The sequence below is a fragment of the Strix uralensis genome, chromosome 1, assembly GCF_047716275.1.
Source record: "Strix uralensis isolate ZFMK-TIS-50842 chromosome 1, bStrUra1, whole genome shotgun sequence".
NCBI lineage: Eukaryota > Metazoa > Chordata > Aves > Strigiformes > Strigidae > Strix > Strix uralensis.
The window spans coordinates 61,714,262-61,740,752 of record NC_133972.1 but is presented as its reverse complement, the minus strand read 5'-3'; the positions used below and the strand labels follow the sequence as shown (position 1 = coordinate 61,740,752).

At 34.9% G+C, this 26,491-nt stretch overlaps 1 protein-coding gene across 4 annotated transcripts in view; it reads left to right on the top strand.

The window, feature by feature from the left end:
- UBE3C (ubiquitin protein ligase E3C) overlaps nucleotides 1–26,491 on the top strand; it is an 84,666-nt gene that overhangs the window by 8,606 nt on the left and 49,569 nt on the right. Inside the window, exons 2-13 of one of the 4 annotated variants that reach the window (XM_074868583.1) lie at nucleotides 2,618–2,671; nucleotides 5,394–5,468; nucleotides 6,160–6,306; nucleotides 7,066–7,181; nucleotides 9,072–9,229; nucleotides 11,256–11,409; nucleotides 12,188–12,408; nucleotides 12,689–12,843; nucleotides 14,904–15,091; nucleotides 22,258–22,344; nucleotides 23,038–23,195; nucleotides 23,744–23,976. In XM_074868583.1, coding sequence (XP_074724684.1) covers nucleotides 2,618–2,671; nucleotides 5,394–5,468; nucleotides 6,160–6,306; nucleotides 7,066–7,181; nucleotides 9,072–9,229; nucleotides 11,256–11,409; nucleotides 12,188–12,408; nucleotides 12,689–12,843; nucleotides 14,904–15,091; nucleotides 22,258–22,344; nucleotides 23,038–23,195; nucleotides 23,744–23,976 — 1,746 coding nt within the window. Of the gene's footprint in view, nucleotides 1–2,617; nucleotides 2,684–5,393; nucleotides 5,469–6,159; nucleotides 6,307–7,065; nucleotides 7,182–9,071; nucleotides 9,230–11,255; nucleotides 11,410–12,187; nucleotides 12,409–12,688; nucleotides 12,844–14,903; nucleotides 15,092–22,257; nucleotides 22,345–23,037; nucleotides 23,196–23,743; nucleotides 23,977–26,491 lie in introns of those variants that run through there. The other 3 variants (XM_074868612.1, XM_074868591.1, XM_074868601.1) reach the window with 3 other exon arrangements.

Sequence of the window (26,491 nt, the reverse complement as noted above, 5' to 3'; positions counted from 1 at the left end):
GACTCTGCAGTTCGCTGTCTTTAAGAAATAATTTTCTTAGAATGCCCTTTGTAGATGAAGATTATTTCATAGTTCTTTTCATCTCTTTCCCACAGCAGTTTTTTTCTATTGCATATGTACTGTTACATTTTAATTTCTGAAGAGCCAGTGTATTCCAGTTGGGTTGAATAACTGAAGGAGATGTATTTTTCTTGCATTTAATTTAAATATATTCTTTAGTCATAGTTATGATTCCATTCCTTTATGTTTCTGACCCATGTGTGTCTTGTGAACAAGAACAGTAATATTATTTGACCCACAATAATTTTTTAAAGATGGGATGTACTTACCTGAATATTTTATTCTTTGTCTCAAGACAGTTCTTCTATTGTATTTAATTATGCTTTAGTAGGTTGTGTTTTTCTTTACAAATACTCAAAGCAAGTATGTGGCTGACTAAAATCTTCAAGTTTTGTTATTTTTTCAAAGTGTATTGGTTTAAAGAATGCTTGCTTCAAAGAGACCCAATTCCTGATCAATGCAAAGCTGATACACTAAGTGAGAATACACTGCCTATTTGTATCTTCCCTCTGTCTCCAAATACTTAAATTATTTGGTTCTGATAAGCCCTCTGGCCGCTTATTTTTCCTTTATCTACTAATCACTTGCATTTACTGTGTTTGTATGTTTTTGTACCATTCTCCTTTCCACTCACACGTAACAATTTGTCTTCCCTTTTCTGTATGTTCTTTTGCTGCTTCTTTCAATCCCTTCTGAAGTGTAAGGACAAATTCAACAACGCTGTTTCTAAGCAGAAATGTTCTCTGCATGGCGCTCCCTGCAGAATGAAACTCTCCAAGCACATTGAAGAGATGTCACTGATCACTTCTAAATAGGAACATTTTACTAACTTCTTTATTGCATTAGGTATCAGCTGTTGAAAAAGAAATGATCTATTAAAAGATGTCCTGAACCTTTAAGCCATCTGTGGATTGTTTCTTAATTTAGAACATTTATTGTCTTTTTTGTGTGCATGAGGTCAGAATGTCTTGCCTCACGTTTACAAAGCAGACCTGGACCCTTTCCTGGTCCTTGAGTGGAGATACATCAGCTTATGTATGGATTTTGGTATGATTTGTTTGTACTGTGTTTAACACATGGAAAAAACCCTGTCTTTAGAGGGCAATAGCTGTAGTTAGTGGTGTCTTTGGCCATAAATACTGTCTTTAGAGGAAAAGATGGTTAACCTTCTTGTGGGTTTTTTTCTTTATGCTTGCTCCAGTGAATGATCTGAAATACAAACCCAATTTTAAATTCCTTTTTTGCATCTATGTTTTTGTTTTTTCATTCTCTCTTGGTGGTCTGCGTTAAAGTATTTTCCATCCTAAAGAAACTGGGAGAATCACAGTCTTGCTTCCTCTATTGTCAAAAAAGAAATGCCGTAGATTTTTTGTGTCTGCATATAGACATTGAAAATATTCCAACACAGTTGTTCTAGATGTGGTTAAATATTTTATAGACATTTGTTTGCCAACTTCAATTTTATTTTTATGTATTCAGATATAATACATTTTCAACTTGAGTGTGTTTTATTTCTTAACTTATCTAGACTAATAAACAAGGGCATAGGGAGAAAAAGGAAGTAGTAATATGTGTCATAGAGGGAAAAAAAAAAAGAAAATAGTTTCCTTAAATCTATTGTCTGTTTTAGACTGGATTTGGGAAGGTGCCAGGGTACTTTCAACTCTTACTGTCTGCAGTGGGAGCTGAATACTCTGCATCAAAAAGGAATTATTCTGTGTATTTCCTTGGAAACTACACAGAACCCATCCAGTGAGAGATTCTTGCAAATAAAGCTTTGTTTATATCTGTGTGTACTGATTTAAGATTGTGGTTTAAAAGCTAATGCACAGGTTTTCTGTTGTAATGGTATTGTTCTTTAGAGGCCTCATGAATACTTTAGTATTTTCTTTTTCTCTGTTGGACAGATCACTGTCCTGAAAGTTTCGGTTTGTAGCCTTAATTTGGGTGAAGAGTTCAAAATTTTAAAGGAAAAAATTCCTACCATTTATGTTATAGAAGTCTGTTTTGACATCTTTTCCAGACAAGTTTTGAGGAAAAGGATAAGTAAATATAAGAGCTTAATGCTTTTTTGCAAGTTAGACAAAAGCATGGGGCTTTTGAACAGTATGTGATTACTTTGAACATGCCACAACTGGCTGTATGCACCTGGGCCAATGGCTTAGGTATGCCCCAAGCAAGGAAAACACTCAATAAACATTTGGTACTACCTGGTAGGACTGGGACCCTTTTATGTTTCAGCTCCCCCATTTGTAAATGGGTGATGTTTGTTATTGGGATGCTGAGAACACAAACCTGGACAGGCATCAGTACAGTTTGTTGCAATTTTCCTGTCCCTTTTCTTTTTACATGGCTGCCCTCTGTTGCTATGCTTTTGAGAGAGCTGCATTACATGTATGTGTAGGCATGGAAAATGATTAACACCTACTTTTCTTCAATGTTTTACCTATTGCATATTATGAACAATCTCCAAAGTGAAGTCTAGATTAAGTATCATGAACACATTTGAATCATGTTTGAATGAAAATGCAATAGTATCTTTATTTGTGCCTTCTAGGAAGAAAAAGCTTCTCTCCTGCATCGTACTCAGGAAGAAAGGAGAAAACGAGAGGTAAAGTAGACTGTAAGCATTTGCATGCACACTGGATTTTTCTTTGTAGTAACATTTACAGTCCAGAGTACTTCTGCTGCAGTCGTACTTAGTTCAGGAATGGCTTGTTTCAGTTTGCAGGTTCTATACAGTTTTCCAGTATACTGGAATTGACCCCAGAAGTGATTTTCATCTCAAAAGAAGGTAGTTAAGCATTCACTGGGTGCAAGGCGAATTTTTCCTTTTCTTTTGGTGTTCATTGGATCTAGTCCTTGTGGAGAAAAGATAGGCATTTGGCTAATAAATTGCATTGTTTGCCTTGCCCATAATCTATTATTGTGGATTGATCTCTGCAATCTGTCTTCTGCTCCTGGTTCTGCTGTGGTTTCTTGGATGACCTTCAGTAATTCACTTCCCCAGTGTGTGCCTCAGTTCTGTGAAGGTAAAATCAGAACAGTGATACTTGAATGTATCCTAAAATGCTTTGAAACCACCTAATAATTGAGGAGCAATGAGAAGCTGTGGTGTGAGGCTTTAGGAAACCTTAATACTGGTTTGTAGTAGAAGCTTACTGACATGGATAATTCAGTCTGGAATAATGCGAAGGAGGAATAAGCATTGAAGGGAAAACCCACCAGTTTTAAAACATGGATATATGTGGCAATATGTAAACAAAATTTAGTAGTATGGAATGAAAATGGATATATTTTGCATTTTTTTTTCCCCTTTGAAAAAAATTTTGGTCTTAAAAATTATTTAAGAAGTGTAACTATGTAGGTTTCATGCTGGTCAAGAAAACAGAACTGTTTGGTCCTTAAAGATGTGTTTGACCCTTGCTAGATTAAATACAAGTTCTGCAGTGGCTCCTCTGTTTTTGAGGACAGTTACTGCTTTTTTTTTCTTTCCAAGCTGGCTGTATAATTATGGACCAAGTTTAAGCATGAAGTTACGAGGATTTCACCAGATATTTTGGAATGCTGTGTTATGAATCAAATTTATGATCAGTGAGTCCTTACCAACATATGCAAAAAGATTGTTTTGTGCTTCATAACCTTTTGGCTATATATTGTAATAACCCATTCATTTGCTTAATTCTGTCTGCTGCAAAGCTAATGCAGAATCATATACTCATATCTGTGTATGTACTCACATACAGTGATTTTCTGTGGCATGTAGGGGATTCTCAAAAAATGAATGACTCCTCTGAGAATAAAATCAGTTATGGCTTTTAAAAAAATGCCTGTAGCAGTATCTTAGCAGTGACCTCAGACTTAAAACCTTTGCAACTGTGGGTTGCTAATTGACAATTATGTATTCTAGGATAAAACCTGTATCTAGAGGAAAGGAGAACATACCTACTTTTTAGTCGAGCATTACATTATGATTATCAAGAGACAGTGCCTCTCTGTAATGGAAACTCTCTCCTGCTTGCCCCCATACTTTGCACTTTTACTGTTAGATACTTCGGAGAGAAAAATACCCTTTGACATATCAAAATTTTGATTTTGGTCCACACTCTAGAAGTAGTTAGTGTCTTTCAAGTATATACTTACTCAGAGAAAGTGCTTTAGGAGCAGGGGTTTCCAAGAAAAACAAAATAAACATTGGATAGCAATTTCATCTGGCGCTTCTCTGGTTAGTTCACATTAAGTTCTTAAGTTGGATGTGTCTTTATGGGACAATAAAGTAGAAATTTTAAGAATAAGCTGGACATGGTGCTGGGCCATCTTGTCTAGACTGTGCTTTTGCCAAGAAAGGTTGGACCAGATGATCCTTGCGGTCTCTTCCAACCTGGTATTCTATGATGAAATCTATAAAAAATTTCTCAAAGCTGGTTTCTCTGATTTTTTTTACTCCTGATCTTTGTACTTTCCCTTCCTCAACCACTGCTTTGTAGGTCTAGGTTAGTGAGCAGCTATTTTATTTACTTCCCTCTTTCATCCCCTAAGAAACTATATGGGCATTATTAAAAACCTAATTACAGTAGCCACTTCCCTTAGATATTTATTGTGATGGAATGTGCTGGGGGTGTTGTCAGGGGACTGAGTGCTCTTTCCATAGTACCTTAAGCAAACTGGCTTTCAGTTCCTCAGAAAGTGAGCCATTGTAAAGGGATGATTTTAACTACTTTTTCTAGCTACTGAGGAAGACGACGTAAAATGACTCACTTTATGTGTCTGGTTTGAAGGAGGGAGCAAGAATTTGTATTAATTTCCATATTGTGCTCCTGGGCTTAAAGCATTAAGCCTCATTTTCCTTTTGACAACAGTATTTTCAAATAATTTTGTATGTGATTTCCCCATATCTAAGCTGCACCAGCCTTGTAATACTGATATATTACTTGAATGGAAACAAATAAGCAGGTCTTCAGTGTTAGCTGATCTGTGCAGAAGGAGGAATGATGTAATTGAATTTGATGAATTCTTCAACATTTTAGTATTAAGACTTTGTCTAATGAAATACAAATGTGTTTATTTTGATTTCTGTAGTATTACATACCTGTTGAGTATTAAAAATTCTTTTGCAGTACTTCAATGCTAAATTTACACTTAAAAACATGAAAAGTTTTCTCCCTGGTTTATGTGTATTGGATGCAAACCTTCAAACACTTTATTTTACTAATGATTAGTGCTTAATTTTAATTTAAAAAAATCCCTTTTGAATACAAATATATTTGATAAAATGGTAGAAATTAGCATCAGTTTCACAATGTTGATTTCAATTTTTTTGGTTTGTTTTACAGGAAGAAAGGCGGAGGCTGAAAAATGCAATAATAATCCAGTCATTTGTAAGAGGGTACAGAGACAGAAAACACCAAGTAAGCATTTATTTATTTGTTTATTTATTTAGAAAGACATAACCCATTATTGCTGAAAATGAGACTTTCCAGCCGTAAGTAATTCCACTGAAAAATCCTCACCTTTTTGAGTATTGTCTGTGCCCACAAAGTGGAAATTCTTTTTCCTTCTTGACATTTTCCTTTGAACCTCAATATTTTAGTATATGGACATTTATTCCACAAAGCATGTCTGTGACAGTGGACTTCAATGGGATTACACAATGGTTTTTTGAGCTGACACAGCAAATTAAACCAGTTAGGTATTAGCAGCTTTCACACACCAGTGGAGCTTTTTTTCCCCTAATATGGTTAAGGTGGTAGTTTGAGTCAAAAAGATGTTCTTTCGAAGCTGCTGTTGAGTAGATTATTCTAAGAAATGGCTGTATCTGTTTAAATTCACTAGTATTTATTGGGTAAACTAGATGAAAATATTTGATGTGATATTCTTTACTTGAAAAGCAACAGATTTGTTGCAATGTGTACTTTCTGACTTACAGAAGGCAGTTATGGCTTTATGATATTGTGTGTATGTTTTGATCTCTTTAAGAAATATGTATTGTATCCATTTTACTGCTTTGGATGGGAAGCTAAAATGAAGTTTTTAAAATTTTATGTTTCTAGTTTAAATCATAACCATTATTGATACATAGATGCATGTCTTATTTTTAAGTACTCTATCCAAAGAAGTGAATTTGATCGGTGTGCTGATTTGGCCCAGTCTGGAGGAACTTTTTCCACTGCTAATGGAGCTAATTTGACTCTTTTAGTTCGTCAGTTACTCTTTTTCTATAGACAGAATGAGGATTCTAAGCGTTTGGTGAGTACTGTTACATACTTTGATCCATACTACTTTTGTTTCATGCACTTTTGAAGTACTCTTTCACATAAAAGATTTTGAAGGGATGCAAAACCAGCTTTGACCACTTTAGTAAATTCATTTAAGAATTCTGGCTTTTGCTGGCCTGCACTCTGCTGTTTTTGGTTTAGACAGAATAACCTAAAATTACATTTTATATTTGCACACACATGCAGATACACAAAATCTGTGAAATGAAGCCTTGAAAAATCCTGTGTATATTATTCACAGTAATTTATTAAAATTAATATACTTCTATTAGAATTTAATTTTTAAACAATATTTTCTACTTAGCCCTCTGGTCATTCCTAAGGTATTTGGGTTGTTTTTTTTCCTCACGGGTTAATAATGCTGGCATATCAATTGTGAAGTTGCTGCAAACTTCCCAAATGTACGAGTAAGTATGGTTCATAGCAGGTATTACTAATGGACATTAAAGAATTATGCCGATTTTAAAACAAAAACTTAACAGATAAATGTGTTGCAAGAGTAAAGTTATTTGTAAATGTAATTCAGTCTTAACTTTGAAAGTTCAGTACTAGCAATCGTGTATTTTATGTTGTGTAACAATTTTTTTTTCTCAGCTGAACAGTATTGTCTTTCTTTGTGTTTTGTAAGTCCTCCAAAGGTATCCAAAACAGGATTGAAATATTATCTGTGTTGCAATAAATAATATAACTACTTGTTATAGACAGTAAACTTGTGCATATCTTTTCCTAGGTATGGATGTGTCAGAATTTAATTAAACAGAGTTCTCAGTTTGTTAAGCAATTGGATGGTCCAGACAGACTTACTTGCTTATTCCAAATAAAAAGACTGTTGGGGCTGTGTTGCAGGTAAATACTTTTTTCTATGTGCTATCATATAAAAAGGTTCAGAAATTATGTTGGGCACTTGTTTGTTTCTTTTTGCAGCAGGTGAAGTATTAAATGTAAGTTTATTTTATGGAAAGGACTCTTTATGTTAAATATATGTGTAAGCAGGCCATGGTATAGGATACTCATTCCTATGTAAGAACAATGAAATGTTCTTAAGCTCCACTGACTTTCAAGTTCAACATGTGCTTAAAGGATGCCCTGCCTAGGGATAGGCTTAAGTATGTTCTTAACTGTTTGCATATAGCGATATCATTAGCAATATTTGTGTAAACCAAAAGGTTTTCTTGGGAAGTGATGGTGATTAGAAGATACCATCTGAGTTAGACTAATGTTCCAGTGATATACTTTGGGTATATTTTGTTTTAAAACTAAAATTATTTCAGACGCCTTTCTTCACACTTTATTTTGAATTTAAGGGATGTTAAGCAGTTACATTATTGGCTTCAGCAGTACATCTATTATTTGTAGTGGAGGATCCCAGGAGGATCACAGGAAGGTACATCTATCAGGGTGACTTGAATAGCTGGCAGCTAAAGCTTAGTTTTAGAAAACAATATATTTGCTCTTCTCGGTAATAGTTACACTCTCCAGAGCTTTAAAGTAATTTTTTTTTTCCTTTTAATGTTGAGGCTTTTTTTAGAAAATTGTTTAATTCAAGTCACTGAACTTTATGTTCTTGTAATTGTGTATATTGTATGTATAATAAACGGTGACACCTGATACTAAAGACCTGAGTGGTGAGCTTGGAAGTCCAGGTACAGTGGAACACACCTGTGGTGTTACTGGGTTGAATTGTACATTTTCACTACAGTTGAAATTGTTGTTTTGTAAAAGCAGCTTTTAGCATTCCCACTCTCCCTTTCTGACTGGGTGATGTGGGAAAACAAAAGGAGTGGAAGGGCTGGTCCTGCCTATACATACAGGGAGAATGGAGGAAGAAGCTTTTCTTAACTTTACCTTGCTAGCATAGAGATGCATGTCTGTACTTGCTTTCTGAGCTACTTTAATTTTCTGCAAAACCCCAGAAAGTGAGCAGTGAGGCAGGTAGCCAAAAAAAGTGTTTCCCTGTGAGAAATAAGTTCAGATTCATGAGAACCTGTAGCTTTTGATGCTATGGTAAAAAGGTGACTGTGTAACATCATAGCAAAAAATGGTAGGTTTTTTTCTGTTTAGTGAAATGTCTTACTATGGTGTCAAAATAATTTTTGCTGATAGGTCCAGTCTTCCTGAATGTCTGGGAAAGAAAGCACATTTTTAGGGCAACATGCCTATATACATCTCATACTAACAAATCTTTTAATTCTAAACAGGCTCTTAATTTTCACCATTTCTGTGGTTACTGGTAGTTGTTCCATAAGCAACTTGCTAAAAGGATGGGAATGGTTGTATTTTTCATATTTCAGTCTGTAATCAAAGGCATATTGTTTTAGTTATGCATATGACGTTCCCCAGCATTTTTTCCCAGCCCATATTGCCTTGGGGCTTTCATGGCTTTACTTTTAATATGGGTAGTAATACATGTTGGAAAAACATGTATTATTCTTTGCTTCTCCTCCAGTTTGTGCAGTAGACCTCCGAACTTTCAAGTCACTGAAAGCAAGAATTTAATAGGATTTAAAGATAGAGTGCCGTATTTATAGAAACCCTAAAATCATGAATTATTATTATAAAGGTGCCAACAAAAAGATGTAGCTAAACTACTGAGAACACTTGGAAACCAGGTAGAAATAAGTTATTTTAATGTGAATGTGAAAGGTTTTTTGCAATTTTATTTTTCAGTGTACATATGCCTGTGGTGAAATAAGAGAAATACCTTGTTAAATAATTTTGATTTCGTTTCATTTATAGGCTATTGCAAAATTGTAACGATGACAGTCTGAATGTTGCACTTCCTATGAGAATGCTTGAGGTATTTTCATCTGAGAATACGTATTTGCCTGTTTTACAAGATGTCAGCTATGTGACATCATTAATTGAACAAATTTTGCACTACATGATTCAAAAAGGTGAGTAGCTAGGAACTAGGAGTTCTGGGAAGTACTCAAAAATGGAACAGAACATGTAGTACCTGAAGACCATGCTGTGTAATCACATTTTTGCCTTGTTACCACAGACATGATGAATTAAGTGCTGCATACACTAACCTATGCATTACATGGATATTTTGCTTGTAATGAGATCACTGCTTGAGAAATTATTGTTTGATTTCTTTGGAAATTCTGTTTATAAATTGAATATTCTACCAAGTTTCTTATACAGACTTTTACCACAGATTTTGAGAGTAGGTGGATATCTAAGCTTTAGTTGTGTGAAAGTTGGGCATTGTGTTGCAGTACTGCTCTCTGTAACTGCTAATGTTCATTGTTATCACAAATTGGCATTACCTTTTCGTCCTGCTAACACTGGCGACACCTTAGCAAAGATTTGGTGACCTAGCTTTTATTTCCCTCCTACCATCATGAGCAAAGCTGTTTGCTAAACTGCAATGAGTTACACCAGTGCAAACATTCTGAAAGTTAATGAATTGTGTAGTTAGCACCAAAATTATGTTTTGTCTCAGAGAAACTTTATTACTCTGGGAATGTGGGGAAAAAAATAATTTGGCTTTCTGATACTGTAGCTTGAGTTTGCAAGACTTGCAGATGGGGAGAAAAGACAAAAACATTATGAAATAAACATCTTGGATCCAGTTTCATTGGTATAAAGCACAAAAAGAGCACCTTCCACTTTGTTAATTGGTAGAATAATTCTGTGTAAGTTTTAAAGTATATTTAGTGCACTCTAGGCTATCTTACCCTGTTACTGAGGATTTGGTTTTAACTACTACATGTTGAAGTCACTGTGAGGAAAAAAAAGTTACTGTTATTTAGCACATCTATTTTACTTGCCTAGACATAGCTAAAACTATAGAAGTATTTGTGTTTGTCTCATTGCTTACCCTATAATAAATATGTCTTCCAAAATACTTTCGTTCTTTTAGTATAATAATCAGTCCTCACAACTGATACATGAAATTTTATCAAAATGTTAGATCATAAATTTTAGTAAATATTTCAGCTTTCTGATCACTTATAATGAAAAAAATAAGGGGTGGTTGTGTAACTACAAATATTCTGTCTCCTAATAATTTATGATGGTTTATTTGTAAAGAATCTGTAATCAGCTTTTATTAGTATGTGTTTTTGCATATAATTTGTCTTCCATGTGCGTCTTGTCAGCATTGCTAAGTTATTCCTTTATGGTGACTTCCACCTGTTACATTGTTTGTCAAGTTAGGTAGTCCCCAGCAAAGGGTCTCAGGCTGGACCCCTCAGTGATGCGACACTATTTATGCATTTACCGTAGTCGTGGAACTTGCGTCTTAGTTTAGGAGTTCTTTCAGCAAGAGGAAGTTGGCTTAAGAAGAATGAAATCACGTGATTTCATTTGTACTTCAGTGACACAAAACCAGATTGCCCTCTATGCATGTCTTTATGACTTGGGTGGTAATGCATTTTATTACTGTTTGAGAGGTCCTTGTTTTGGAAACAGTAATTGTATTCTTCAGCCTGCTAAGGCAAGGTGTTTACAGAATTGAGACATTCTGCCAACAGGAGTCTTACCTGTATGATGCAGTCATGTTTTGGAATAGAGGGGACAATGAATCCTTTCTGAAAGTTGGAAGGACAGCTGTCAAAAACATGACTAGAGTCACTCAGAGGAGAAGAGAACATGTTTTTCATAGGTCATTGTTTAAAAAAAATCAAATGAGTCACTTCATCAGCAGGAGTGATTGGTCTTTGAAAATCAATCTGACTCCGAATGCAGTGATCTATCTTTGATTTTATGAAGTGATGTTTCCAAAGAGGTTGCTGGTATATCCTGTTAGTTACATGAATGTGACTTAGACTAGTGTAAAATGTCTTCCTAAGTAAAGCTTCATGCAGTGATTTGTAAGGTATTTTTCAGGTTAATGTTAGGTATATAAGTTGTTTTATACATAAAAGAAGAAAAATAATACTGTATTTAAAAAGTGGTATTTCTTATTTGCAGGCTACTACAAGTCGCTGTATTTGTTAATTAACAATAAGCTTCCCTCCAGTATTGAGTATTCTGATGTTTCTCGAGTCCCTATTGCAAAAATACTTCTGGAGAATGTTCTGAAGCCATTGCACTTTACATATAGCTCATGTCCAGAAGGTGCAAGGTAAACAAAGATAGTATTACATACCTGTATACTTGTTTGTTATTGTGGAGGTGTGCAGTTTGTTGTTGTTGAATGTCTAGCTATTCTTTCAGTGCAGTTTGTTGCTTTATTTGCAATAGTAATGACTTTTTGGTAATGCTGTATGTTGATGAAACAATGTACAGTGTTTAAGAAAACAGGCAATAAAATGCTGAAGAGTACAATAAACAGAGCACAGAGAACAGCAGGTATCACAATACATAAGAACATAGGTGTAGAAAAACTTAGATGAGAGCAGAGATGCAGCTAAGGGTAGATGAAAAGAATTTTAGAGTTAACTTTGTGACAGGAGCTGAGATTTATGTAGAGAAATAACTGAATCATACAAACAGAAAGAGTCACATACGTAGAAAGATGGAACAAAAATCAAATTCTGGTGGTATCATGTGACTTGTGTTAAAGGAGTATTTTTAGGGAAAAATGACTAATTGTGCTTTTTAAAGTTAATTTTAATTTCAAGATTATAGACAATGAATTTAACTTCACAGTAGTTTTCTGTGAGTTCGTGAAAAGTTTAAAGGATAAAATTATGTGTAAGATCATCAGGAATAGATTGTAGTATAAGAAGTTCATTTTTGAGAAATCTGAGAAATCTGGTTTATTAGCACACGATTGATGGAACCCTTGCAGTCTTTTTGATGGACGTGTTCAAACTTCCAGATTGATCTACTATTTCATGGATTTAGTTGTGGGAAACTTTGCCTGTATCTTCTATAAAGACGATTTTTCTTCATTTCAGGCAGCAGATTTTTGCAGCCTTCACAGAGGAGTTTCTGGCAGCACCTTTTACAGATCAGATATTCCATTTCATCATTCCAGCGCTTGCTGATGTGCAGACCATTTTCCCTTATGAACTCTTTCTGAATGCACTATTATTAGCAGAAAGTGGATGTTCAAGAAGAAGTGATCAAGCCCCATGGCTTTTTTACTTTGTCTTAACAGTTGGAGAAACATATTTGGGTGAGAAAGCTGAATGGCCAATTTGTTATTTTTTCGTATTTGACATGATAAGTTATGTATTTCCACAACGTGGTTCATTGCCAAGCCAAAAGGACAGTTTGTGGATAAAAGCCTTGGAGAGATCTGTTTTATTAGCTATTCTTACCCCTTTCAGTAAAAAATACACTTAATTTGGGAAGATTTGGCATGATGCATTTTGGTCAGGTATTTCTGGTCAAATATATTTTATAGTACAGTGTGATCTGGCTAACGATCTTTTATTTCAATCTATGTGCTATAGGATCCCTTTCAGAGGAAGGACTTCTTGTGTATTTGAGGGTACTCCAGACTTTTCTCTCTCAGCTGCCTGTGTCTACTGCTGGTACAAATTGTCAAGATGCAAACAGTGATTCTGAAGATGAGGATGAAGAGATCAGTAAAATGACAACTACACCAGTAAGCAGTACAGAATTTCTCTGAATGAATTTGTATTATAGCAGCAGCAAATAGAGGCAAAAACGTGACGATCGTAAGCCTAGTATTTTTCTAGTTATGTGTAAAAGGGAGTATGTTTACTTCTTAAAAATAGATGGCTGCTCACTATAAGCATATGGATCTGGTTGCTTACATTAAAACCAAAACCCTCGCTATAATAGAAATCTTAAAGTACATGTACTGTACTGAAGGACAGAGCTTTTATTTAACAAAAAAAGTTTAAACTTCTCTTCTTTAAATTTGTATTTTACAGGCACTGTATTAGTCTCTGTATTCTTTAGGTCTGTGATGATGCTAAGGTATCACGAAACATAACCAACCTGATCTTCCAACTTAGTATTTTCATTTTTTTTTTCTTATGGAAATATTACAAGTTCAGCTACAGTCTTTACCCTGTAGAATTAGCTCTGTATCTAAATATATCCACTACCTTGGAAACCCTCAAAGAGGGAACACCTGCTTTCTATAATAATATGTAGAGACTGTATTATAAATAGAACTTTTGACTACAGTTTAAATTCCCACCAGTAAAATGAATCTGTGCTAACATTAACCACCTAACACTCGGATCAAGGCTTTGAACAACCAAAGTTGGAGAGATGCAAATTCAACAGTTTCTTACTTGCCTTTGTATGATCTCTCAAAACACACTGCCATTCAAAGGACTTATGCAGTGTGCAGTCTTTCCTTGTGAAATGTGTGAAATTATTTAGCATTCATTAAAAAAAAGCCTCATAGGTTATTTTGCCTCCCCACACTGAGCTGGGAATTCTAGATTTCTGTGTCTCTTGGGCATTCTAAGGCTTCCTGGCATTTTCTTGGTGAAGTGTTGAAAGCAAAAGCATACTAGTTCTTCTAAGAGATACTGTTGCTGTAACGCCTCTGTACATTTTGTGTAAGGTGATGTACATTTCTGAAAGATGCAGCGTTTTTAAGACCTTGATATTGAGAGTAACCTCTTACAAAGAGCCATACTACTGGGGAATACATGCAACCTTTTACTTGTGCATTTTTAGATGCAGTGTGTTACTCTTACCCCAAATGTTTGCCAAGATAGAGTTAACAAAATACTTAATTTGCCAGACACGCACATGCTGTATGTGATGTAAATATTAGCAGATTGTACTTGTGGCTTAGAGAGATTGGTGATTAGTTAAAAACAAAGCATAAATTTCTGTTCACAGGTAATTTACAGTAATTTGTAAATTAGAGATTATCTGCTCTGAGGAGGCTTTAATACATACTACTATTTATTACAATATGTTTTCCTTATGTTTCTCCTGTGAGTTTTTTATGTATTTCATATTTTCATACATGCCTGTCTTACCAAAAAAAAAAGGGGGTGGTAGGTGGGGAGCTCCTCTTTCTTAAAAATTCATAATTCACTAATTTGTAGCCTTCAATGAGCCAGGCTACTTTGCTCTGTTGGGGGCTAGATAAAGAGAGGAAATAAGGAAAAGAAAAGGTTGAGCTCCACTCAGTTCCAAGCCAAGAGAAAGCATTGCTCTTCCTATACTTCTGGTACTACTCAGATATGTACTAGCCACCCTGAAGTTTTTTGTTGTTTGTTAACCCGTGGATTATGAATATGAAAATACTATTTTGTAAAGGAACTTAGAGTAGATACTCATTTCTGGATTTCATCTCCAATGCTGACTGATGACAGTGGGGAAGAGATGACTATTCACGTATTTTATGCCAGTAAATGATCTTGCCTTGTTGTATCCAAGTCTTGCAGAACATGCTTACATTAAAGGGAGTCTTTCCCACGGGCCTAAGTGAAAAGATCAATGCCACAACCCAGCAGTTGCCTACCTATGGATTTGAGTTGGCTCTTCGGTCAGATACTTTAAGAATGCTACTGGGATATACATATGTGCTTAGATTTTAATTACTGTACAAGAAAACTTTATGTTCTAGTGAAATTCTAAAGTATGTTTTTGTTTTTTTTTTTTTTAAAAAAAGGGGGTAATTGATCATTAAAAAGACTTAAAGCAAATTTTCCTTTGGTATGTTTGTAGGGTGATGGGAGAATATCAGTTCAGTACATAACTGAAGAGTGTCTAAAGAAATTGGATACAAAGCAGCAGACAAACACTCTACTGAATATGGTTTGGAGAGACTCAGCTAGTGAAGAGGTCTTTACCCTGATGGCATCAATCTGCCACACGCTAATGGTACAACACCGAATGATGGTGCCAAAAGTCAGGCAAGTATAAATGATAGTGATGTTGAACTGTTGTACATCTAAAATGGGTTTTATTAGCTAAACTTGATTTAAATACCCCGTGGGTTCTTTCTGTGTTTTCTTTTATGATCAGCTGAAATAAATAAGAATGTCAGAATTTAAATAATAATTCCAGGCAAACCAAAGAGTGGATTCTTTTTTTCTTATTTTAATTCTTGTTCGTTGTGCTCTCTCTGGAGTGATAGCTGAACGGAAAAGTGTAAGCTCTGTTTAGTGAATTGCAAATAAGTTAGTATTCTATCACCACATTGAGGACTATGGAACAGGTGGTGTTTGTGATGAGAAAATCACGCACAAAAAGGGATTACAGAGGTTCTTGAAGGGAGTTTATCTGTCTCCTTGCTCAGAGGTGTTAAGTGTCATTCTAGCAGAAGTTTGTCTAGCTTGTTTTTAAAACTTTCAGTGGTATGGATTCCCCAGTCTCTCTAGCTAGCTGAGCATTGAAAGCAACTTGTGCTCTACCCTCTTTAATATATAGCCAATATCTTTCTTGCTACAAATTAAAATGATTCCCAAATACTGAAAATCGCTGTTGTTGTTTGGGAAGGGCTTTGGCACCTGAGATGGACATAAAAGACTTGTTTGTTTCTACAGCATTCTTTTACAAAGTCTGCAAATCACAAATATCAGTAACAATGAAAGAAGATTGATTTTTGACCTTTTTATTATCAGACTAAGACCCATAAGTATTAACACTGTTCTGATGCAAGTAGGTCTGAATAAGTATGTAGTTGCTGGTAGTAAAGTAAGTATTTAGGGAATGCTGTAAACATAATCAATTCAAACTGCATTGTAAACAGTGATACAGAAAACTAATTAGGTGCTATCTTAGCCCAATGGTGTTTATAGCTGTTAGAGGAAGTAAGATGTCAGTGAAACTGTGATCGCTCGATTAGGGTAATTAGGTCTTTGTAGACTAATTGCATTAGAGCAGGATGTGAGACCTGAAGATCATAGCAGCAGTTGAATTAGTATGCCTGCTTTATTGTTGCAAGTAGTACATTGCCTTGGATAGTAATTACTGAGTTTAAATGCATCACTGCTTTGACTTGAGGTTTGCTGGTGAACTGTGGGGAAAAGGGTGTGTAATGAATGAAGAAGTCACACAGAACTTTAATTATATGAGTATGGCATCTATTTCCTCTGAGAAGCTCTATTGGGTCTTTGCAGTTATTTGTGATAACAAACTAGTTACACATTGGATAAATTCAGGAGTTACGAAAGCTCTACTCAACATCATATAACAGAAAGCAATTTACAAATTTTAACTTTTGAATAGCTCCAAAATAGTTGAGTGTACTAATTTTAGAAATAAGTTGTAGAGGTAGTGGTATTTGTGTCAGTAATACCAATGGAATTACTTTCATAGTCAAAATGAAGTTAATTCATAGGTAAAGTAGACATTTAATTACTAGTTTGGACTTCCAAGTCAATCGTAAGTGTTGGGTTTGCCAGGCATCATCGTGTCAGGAGGTGTCAAATCTTTTGTCCTATTCTCAGTGCATTTTAGACCTGGCCTAAGTTACCAAGCAGCTATTCTAAACATTGTTTTTGACTGTTTTTTAAAGGACACGTGATGCTTGTTTTAAAGGGAGTAAACATTGTGCCATTTCAAAAGACAACCAAAAGATTTTTCACTATTAATTTTCACTTTTTTTAATTGCCTGATGATTTTTTTTATTGCCCAAATAATTTTGTCAAATTTGATAGTCTTTTGAAAGACGCTTCACTTGTTGTGAAACTTAACTTTTAAATTACTTAATATTCAAAGTATATCTATTTAATTAAACCATGTAGAAATAGTTAAGCAGAAATACTTTATTTAAAATTATTTTTAATGCAGTCTAAGAGCTCAGAAATGCTCTTTTATGTTCTATTTGGAAACATACTGGGACAAATGGTTTAAAAGATTGAAAAGGTTGTTAAAAAGACTTCACTTATTTAACAGTATTTACAACTGTAATAGAAAATAATGATAATTAAAACCATAGAGGCTGCAAATCTGCAAAGTGGGATGCTGGATAAAGAGCATAATAACTGAAAATAACTTTTCAATAGCTGAAGAAAATTAGGCTAAAGTTAACACAGGCTTTGGAAGGGAGGAAACAGCAAATACTTCTGTATTGTTTTAATAGTTCTGAGGCTTTTCTCCTTCTTGAAAAAAGGTGACAAACTCATAGTACAGACTTATGTCACTACATTCAAGCTTTTTTTTCTTGTGGCTTATCAGTACGTCTTTGATTGGACTGATGATGAGAACATTGGTGTTGCTGCTTTAGCTTGGTAGTTTCTTTGGTTTTGCAACAGAGACCAAGAGAGAACAGGACAAGACACCCAAAAGTACAATGTAGTGTTGAACAGAAGGAACAAGCCTCTAAAGTTTCTTTCTGATTCTCTACAGAGAGTGGTGAGATCCATAGGTGGATTACTGGAAAAGCACATTGCTTTGGGCTAGTTGTAGGAATTTTGATAAATTCCAAATTAAGTCCTGGAAAGATGCAATTAAGCCCAATTAAAGAAAAAGGCCACAAGACTGGAAAAAGTTAGCTGTAGCTAATGTTAAGTAAACTAGATGAGAGGTGTAGAATAAAATAGTGATTGTAAAGAAGTCATTGGGAATTGTACTTGTTTTCAGAAGGGTGGGGCTTTCATCTTTTCACTGTAAAGTTTAGATATATTATACAGGTATTAAAAAAAGAAATCTTGAATCTTGGAATGTAACTCTTATTATAAAGAGATTTTCATGACTTTTGTTCAACAAAACTGTGCTTTAAATAACTAGTAAATTCTGTTTCTGCAAAATATTTAGGGGTGTAATTTAATACCATAGACTTCAGGTCATGACTACACTTAATATTAAATAGTGAGGGAAAATGTGCTTGTACTGGGTTTTCAGTCACTATCATCTGTCTAGCAGTGCCCCAGAGTGATTGCTAATCTTGATTTAACAGTTTCATAGTGACCGTACGTTACTACTGTTTAATTAACATAACACTGCTAATCTTAACCTGTGGTTGAAAATTGTTTGAAAAACTGACATTCTGGTGTAGTATGAGCAGCCTGTCTTCATATGTGTGCTGAAGATACTTAAGCTTTACATGAGGCTATTTTAGTAAGTCTTTAGGGAATGTTCTTACACTGTTGTGTTTTTCTTAAAACCAAAATAATTGTATGTGAATTTTTTACTTTTGTTTTTTTTTTTAAGCTTCACTTTACGTTCTTGGTCCAACACAAAGAGAGGCAGAAGCATAAAGCAGCCTGAAGAGCGGTACAGCTCATTTAATGCCAGCTTTGCATGCTCTCTCGTACCTGTGACACCTTGCAGTTCTGAAGTGTCAGAATCTGCTGCCCTGGCAGCAGTGACCTTACGCAGACTGTATGAGCTCCTCTCATTCTAGTGTATTCTCTTCATTAACTTAAATGGTCTCAGTGGGAAACTGGGCCCAATTTATGACCTAGACTGAAAATCTTGCCTTTAACTAATTAACTTGTAGTGGTGCCTCAGCTAAATTAAGCTTAATGGGTCGTTTAATCTGTCCCATTGCGCAGGAGGAATTTGACACTTTTTAAGCCAGAGGTGCCCAAAATACTGTTCTGGCAAGTACATATAAATCATGTAGCCTTTGTGGACAATTAGATACCTACAGAGAGAAGCAAGGTTTTAAATAAATGATCGTTATGTATTTACTTTTGGTAGCAGATCATTTAATTAAGTATGATTAAAACAGATACTGAACAGAAATCATTGGAGTGAATTTAACTCATATATGACAATCTCATAATAAAGAAGTTGGTGGTATGCAGTGAGATTTTCAAGAAGATGCAGAACCACCAGATGGGGAGGGGTAAAAACCCAGGGTTTAAGCTTTAGCCATTTGGTTTGTTTTTAGAATAGTACAAATATTGAAAGTGAGACCTGTGAGTTAGATTATAAAAATTTACATAAAAAGAAATGATGTCTAATCTTTTTGATTTCTAGTGTGTTTGTGTTTTTTTCTTTAAAGGAAAAAGTAATCAAGATTGTATGGACACTCAAGCTTTGCATTAACTGATCTCTAAACTTTGTGGATATCAATCCTTTGTCTTCAGGGTGTATAAGCTATCACTGTAATGTTCTGCAGTTTATCAGGAATTATTATCTTGTGCTGTGTCATTTTAATGTAGGTCTATCTGGAAATGCTGTTTTTTAGCAGATGCACATCTTTTCTCTGCCAAAGAAAGACCCAACGAGATAGGTTTTGACCTATTTTAATTCTCAAAGTTTTTGGTTTTTTATTTCTTAATTTTTTAATTTAAATTTTTTTAGGCTTTTTCATGTTTTTTTTCCAATGTGAAGCCAAAAATTTTGAGACTTCAGTACAGCCAATTTCTTGAACTTTTGCAGAGATACGACTTTCAAGACCATCCTTGCACTGTGTGGAGGTTTTTTTGTTAACAATTGTTATCTTCTACTTTGAAAGCCAATTTCTATACTTGGAGTGGGAGACTAGTAGATTCTATCTGCTGTCATTCCTTTCCCAATGAGTTATATTTCAGGTGAATCTAGTGGTGTAAAATTTTTGTAACACAAGGCCTAATTCACCCTTCTCTGTTTAGTTTGCAGTTTCATGTTTATTTTCTGATAATAGTATAGAAACTTTAGAATTGATGAATTCATCTGCTTCATATTTCATAGGTGTTTCATATTGACAAAATAGGCTGTATGATAACATCTTCTACCAAATTTGCGTTCTTGTATTTAACCAGATTTTCAGGGAAGGGAAATGTGAAAGTTGAATACATTCAGGATTTCTGGAATTGGGCCATGAAATATAGCAGATGCTACAATTGACTGCCTGAATCACGGATATGGAATAAAAATGGCCAAAACTTAGACAAAGGTTATTATTATAAGCTCTTAAGGTTTGTCCTTTTTTTCCCTTCATTATTGCTGAATATTGCTAGAATGAAAAAATGAATTACATTATGATAGGTTCAGTGTCCATAATGTTTGTTCATTTCTGCTAAAACTATTACATAATTTCCAGGGATGATTGTAAAATTAACAAGTTTTTACTTGGAAGCCCTATGAGACCTAACGGCACTGTGCCAAATTACTTTTCATTTCAAATATGAGGCTGAAAACTGAAGGTCACTGAGGAAATTTCTCATTTCAGAAACCATTCAGATATTTGAACATTAAAATACAAATCCTTATTCTAAATTAGCCTAGATATAATAAGCCCTTCCTTACATGATAATGCATAATTTCCACCCAAATGTCAAAATAATGTGACTTCAGAAGGAAATAAAATTCCCATGTATCAAATTCAGGTTGAATTTTTTCAAAAATTCCGTATATTTAAAGTAGAATTTAATTTTACACTAAAACTTATCTTAAGCTGACATTAGCTGCAGTTGCTTCAAATTTGTCTCAAACTTAGTAATGATCACCGACATGCAGCTTCTCTGGAATATGTCAAGCCCCTAGCTCTTTCAAGGTAGTGAGTGATCTGTGTATTCAAAATGCAAAGTTTTTGAAACAAGAGGAGTGATACTTCAGCAAGGATGCACTGCAAACCAGAGGTTGCTTGCATTTCATTTTCCCTTCTGCATGCTCCCATTCTATTTCCAAAACTCCTTGTACCTATGAAACTCTGTCCTTTCTGTTTAGTGAAGAGTTCTGCCCTTCGCCGTGCTACTTTATCCTCACACAGTTCCTTGTCTGTGCGACTGGCTTTTGGTGAATGCATGTGAAGGGACTGAAGAAGGGACTAGCTGGGTGGATGCACGAGAGAGGCTGTACTTCAGTGAAGGCAGCAAAAAGAGCCTGCAGGGCTTCAGCAACCAGTAAGCGAGGACCCAGAGGCATATGGCACTATGCAGTATTTGCTTAAGTGGGTGTGTAGGTTTTCTTGCAGTTTTTTTGTTTTAATATCTTTAAATGGATTCCTGCTTAAACCATTCTCAAATGATTTTAAGTGTTTACTGATGTCTTTTTTCCTTAATGTAATGTGTGCTTCCTTTCCTTTTGCTATCTGGCAAATTTTAATTTATCCATGTGGTCCATAATAAAGATTGTTATTTCAGGCAGCAGCTAGTCTACCATCCCTGCTTCCATTTCCCAGCCTCCTACCTCTTGTATGCATGGTCACAGGGAATTTTGATACTATTGACCTCTAAGAGGAGATGTGGACCTGAGTATCTGGTTTGCCTTATTTATTCTAATAGTAATTAGGAGACCTAGGAAAGTAGCATTTAGGATAACTAACTGAATATAGTTCTTCAATATCTGCAAAATGAATATTTAGTCCATCAAATCCTGTTTGGTTTCCTAGCAGACGTTAATTGTTTCACATGATTTTTGTCACATACGTTGCTTCCTGCAGGGGAAAAAATAGGCTGGGGGAGACACTAATTCCAGGAAGCTTTTTATTTCTCATTTCTATAAAAAGTGTATTGTGCCGTAATAATTTCTGAAATAATATGGTTAAAGTCAGTCCTGTGTATAACTGACTTGTGAACATAAACATTTATTTTTACAGGTGTATAAACCTTTTTCTGTCTGCAGATGGATTAGTATATGTGTAGCTGTCCTGACAGGCATTGTTCCACTGATGCTGTTACATTTGTATCTGCCATGCAGAATGTACTAGTTCAGTTGCTCCATAATTCTAAATCAATAGTTGCTTCTAGCATAAAGTAACTGTAAGGTATTTTAATATACTTTTATCAAAAAATTGGTATGTTTGTTAATGTCAGAAGGACTACAGAAGTGACCTGTTAACTAGTTGGTGTCATTTTCTGTATTAGACTTAAAAAAAATCCCAGATAAATAACTCTTGAGTTCGTGTTATTTTTATTAATGTGTGTTTAATTCTGGGGAATACTGAAAACTTGGGTTTATATTGTGTGGTTTGTTGCTCAGTTAATGAAAACTTTATTTTAGGTATAAGGATTTATATGCTTGTTTTTCAGCTTTTGGGGCTTTCACCAGATTTGATTAGAATAAGAACTTCCATCTTGGGGGGGGGGAAAATTAAATTGTTAATATTTGAGAAATGCTTGACAGAAAAGTTCTTACAGAACCATTGTATTTTGCAAATACAGTATTTTGGAAGACAATTTGTTTGAACTTCCTCTTGCAGGCTTCTTTATAGTTTAGCCTTTAATGCCAGATTCCTGAGGCATCTTTGGTATTTGATATCTTCAATGACTACACGAATGATTACAGGGTATGTATTACACCATTTCTGAAACTGAGTCTTTGTTAAAATAGAGCATATCTAGTGAAAAGAGCACGAGGCAGTTAGTGGTATGACAGTGCTCGTGGAAGATGGCTAAAACCAAAACTGTAATGGTTGCTTAGTTCCTGTGATTTCATAAAACTGAGTAAAATCTTGGAAATTGGACAGTTGTAAATAAAGAAAATCTTTACTTAAAATAAGATGGATGTTCTGTAGTTTTTGGAGTGCTTACTAGCATCAATATAACAAACACTGACGCCCCAGGTATTTCATCCCAAGCATGTGAGTTTTAGCTCATATACTTTTATTAGTCCAGAAATTGATGGTGCCGGAAACATGTTCCCAGGAACTGAGACACTGGACCTACAGATTTGTTCTGTGATGACATGCAGATTAGCTCTCTTGTTTTGTGTCTGTGTTCTAAACCAGAAAGTATCTGCAGTCTGTAATAGTTAATGCCGAAGTTTATATATCATCAAGACACTGAAATACTGTAGTGACAGAAACTTACAAAGAGTAGCCTTATTTTGCCAGAATGGGAAACAGTACTTATTTATCTGAGAGTGCTGTCCGTATTTTGCTGTAGGAACTACTACTAAATATTTTTACTAGAATGCTGAAGTTAATACTTTTAGAGTATTTAATTAACCATCTTTTTAATTTTGCATTTTATATTTTAAGGTCTATGGTGCCACTCCTTCAAGTGATTTCAAGAGGCTCTCCAATGTCTTTAGAAGACTCTAGTCGAATTATCCCTCTCTTCTACCTTTTTAGTTCTTTGTTTAGTCATTCACTTATTTCTATTCATGATAATGAATTCTTTGGTGATCCAATAGAAGGTGAGTTTAAAGCATACTAAATAGCAGTGCTTTGCAAATTGTGTTTGTGTAAGGCTATGGAGTTTTCTGGGCACTGACTTGCTGACATCTGTGGGGAAGGCTTTTCTGGGCTGACTTGCTGATAGTCCCCTGAGCACTCAGCTGTCAGCTGGCTCTTTCATGGTGATTGCATTTAGAAAAAAGAGGAAAAAAAAATGATGATCTGTACCTTGGGAGACCTAGCTTTACAGGGTCTGATATGGAAGTTCTTAATCATGATAATTTTTAATGACTTAGTGAAGAGAGTGAAGTTCTGTAGTCTAACATAAAAATTTAACATAGCAGGAATCACAAAAGAGAATAAGAGAATATTGTAATTAAAATCATTGTGACTGCAAGCAACAACCTGATCGCCTTTATAAATGTATACTCATTCTCTTTTTTGGTGATGGTTCTTTCTCTACCTTTAGTTTTTGTGTGTGAATATTAAAGTTCCAATGAAATAAGTGGGTTTTAATAACAAAATGATTAAGAAAAAAGTTGTTTAAGGAAACCTCTGCTTTATGTAGTTGTAGGTCAAAGACAATCATCAATGATGCCTTTTACACTAGAAGAGCTTGTAATATTGTCACGCTGCCTTCGAGATGCATGTTTAGGAATCATAAAGTTGGCTTACCCAGAAACAAAACCAGAGGTTCGTGAGGAATATGTTGCAGCATTTAGAAGTGTTGGAGTAACAAAAAACACGGAAATGCAGCAGTGTATACAGACAGAGCAAAAAAGGTGGATCCAGTTATTCAAGGTAAATTCTGTCAATTTTTAGAACATATTTAAATAAAATTTCCAGGCTTATGCTGAAGATACAAGATTAGTGTTTTTGACACATATGCTAAACCTTGAGTAATTCAACGCTTGATAACAATTTTTTTTTTTGCTCCTGGCAACTCTTCAGTTAAATTTCTTGCTTATCCTGTTTATAAAAAAGTTACTGTATAGAATATAGGTTTTAACTTGGACTCCCATTCAGCAACGTGCTCAAGCATGTCATTATAACTTTATGTAGATGTGAAATTCTAACTGAATCATACATTTACTCAAGTACTTCTCTATTAGAAGCTTCACTGAACTGGTACCATGCTGTATTGGTTTTGTTGGTGTTCTGCTAAAATTTGGTGGTGGTACTCCTTTTGGGTTTGCTGGAATACTAATGGGATGGTGAATCTGGCTTAGCAAATGTAAACTTAATGTATGTTCTTTCTGGATATCTACCAATGTATTTCTGCTAGTTTTATCCATGGCATCATACCTAAGACATGAGTTAAGAGAAGCTGAAAATGTTGGCAGAAGAAACCTAATATAACTGTTGCTGAAAAAAAGGAGTGCTTGACTTGTCATGAAAATTCTGCAGCAAACACATCTAGTCAGCTAAAATTGCTCATTAAAGAAGTGGGAGCAGAAGAAATGCATTTTCCAAATTGAATGCTAGATTTACAGTCTGTTTAATACTGGCGACCTCTCGCGCACTAATGTTCAGTTCGAGTCATCAGCTGTCCCTTCAGGTCTTTTTATCACTGCTTTTGTCAAGCTATCTATTTAATTGAAAGAAGTTAATTGAATGAAAATGATCAACTAAGCTTGTATTAATATTGCTAATGGAACTTTCTTCTTGGCCATGTTTGGAGAAAGATGTCATGCAAGACTTTAGGAAAGGCCCATTAAGGCTTGCACTTAACCTGATGGGCTAATTAAGGAATGCTTATTCATTCTACAAGTCTAAGATAGCCTCTATCCAGCCTATTCTCCCTGATTTTACAACACATTTCACTTATGCACATAAGCATTAATAGCAGTGAGAGTAACTGATAATGTTTTGATTGCATTGAATATAGTCTTAATGCACCACTGAATTTGTAATTTGCACGGATTGATCTAATATATGTTTGCACAATTTAATTTAATTACTTGTCTTTAAATTGCCAAATAAACTTTCGATTTAAAGGTCACAAGTGAAAACCCCAATATGTCTATTTTTCTAAGGAGGATGGCATGCTAGGGATATTTTTATGTATGCAGTTTATTTCATGCCATCTTCTATTTCTTCTCTTTAGTTTGTCATATTTAATAAAACTTTTTAAAAGCTGCTTACATTTCAGGTGAACTTGATCATATTTTGCTGTCATGGAGGAAGTTGTAAAATCCTGAGTTACTCTGTCCCACTTTGGCAGTCAGGAATTAAACTCACAGTGGAACTGTCTGAACTTGGTGTACTCTTACTATTTTCAGGAGCCAGAGTGGTCTTCCATCAGCTGAATTACCCTCAAGATTTACATTTGTATCTCAAAGGCTCTGGTTCTACCTGAAAAAGTAGCTAATAACAAAACTTCCTTCAGAAACATATTGTTACAGATAAAAATTCAACATGGCTAAAGTTCACTCATCAAGACAACTACTGTACAGCACTGAGTCTTTCCTGAGGGCAGCTGCAAAAGAACATCTTGCCAGTAAGCAGGCAGTGATATCTTCTTCCAATTCATTAAAACAGAGCTAAAGTAGTTATTCATAAATTTACACAGAAAGTACTTTTCTTTCTTTTACACTATGTCAAATATATGAGAGATTTATCTTTGCTAGGGCTTTTGCAAGCTGTCAGCAGAGAAGGCGGCACATTCCCTCCCTATCATCTATGTTTTTAATTTATCTTTTTTTCTTTTTATTTCTCACACTTGTTTTGCATATTTTCCATGCCACTGCTGTCTAATGAAATACATTCTTATATATGTATCCATGCAAATACAGGCTTTACTTCTGCAAGGTAGTGGTAAATCTGAAAACAGTGAGACTGCTGACAATGATGTGCGTTTTTACTAACAGATTGGAAGTCTTTGGTAATATTTACATGTGAAAAAGTCTTTATTCAGCAGAATCCCCTTTTTTTGGTTTGGTTTAATATTGATTAGTGTAGTCAAGTGTTAGAGATTCCATAGAAGGACTGAAGCTATGAGTACATGAAAATGGATTTTGTCAAATAAAAGAATTATTTCACTATTTCAAAGCAATCCTATGAAATTAAGTTGCTAATTTTGCTGAATTTTAGTTTTGAATGTTACTCGCACTTGGTACTTTACTGGAAAGAAATCCTCATATTAATATTATTTATTGAAGTGAGTCTTTCCTTTCAATGAAATACATACTTATAAAAATTTTTACAAAGGAGTCCTGAGTTTAGATTGATAGTGTTCTCAGTGTCCGTTCATTATGTAGAAGGAACTCCAGTCTCACTTAATTTGGTTCATTTTCCTTTAAGGATTCTTTAACTG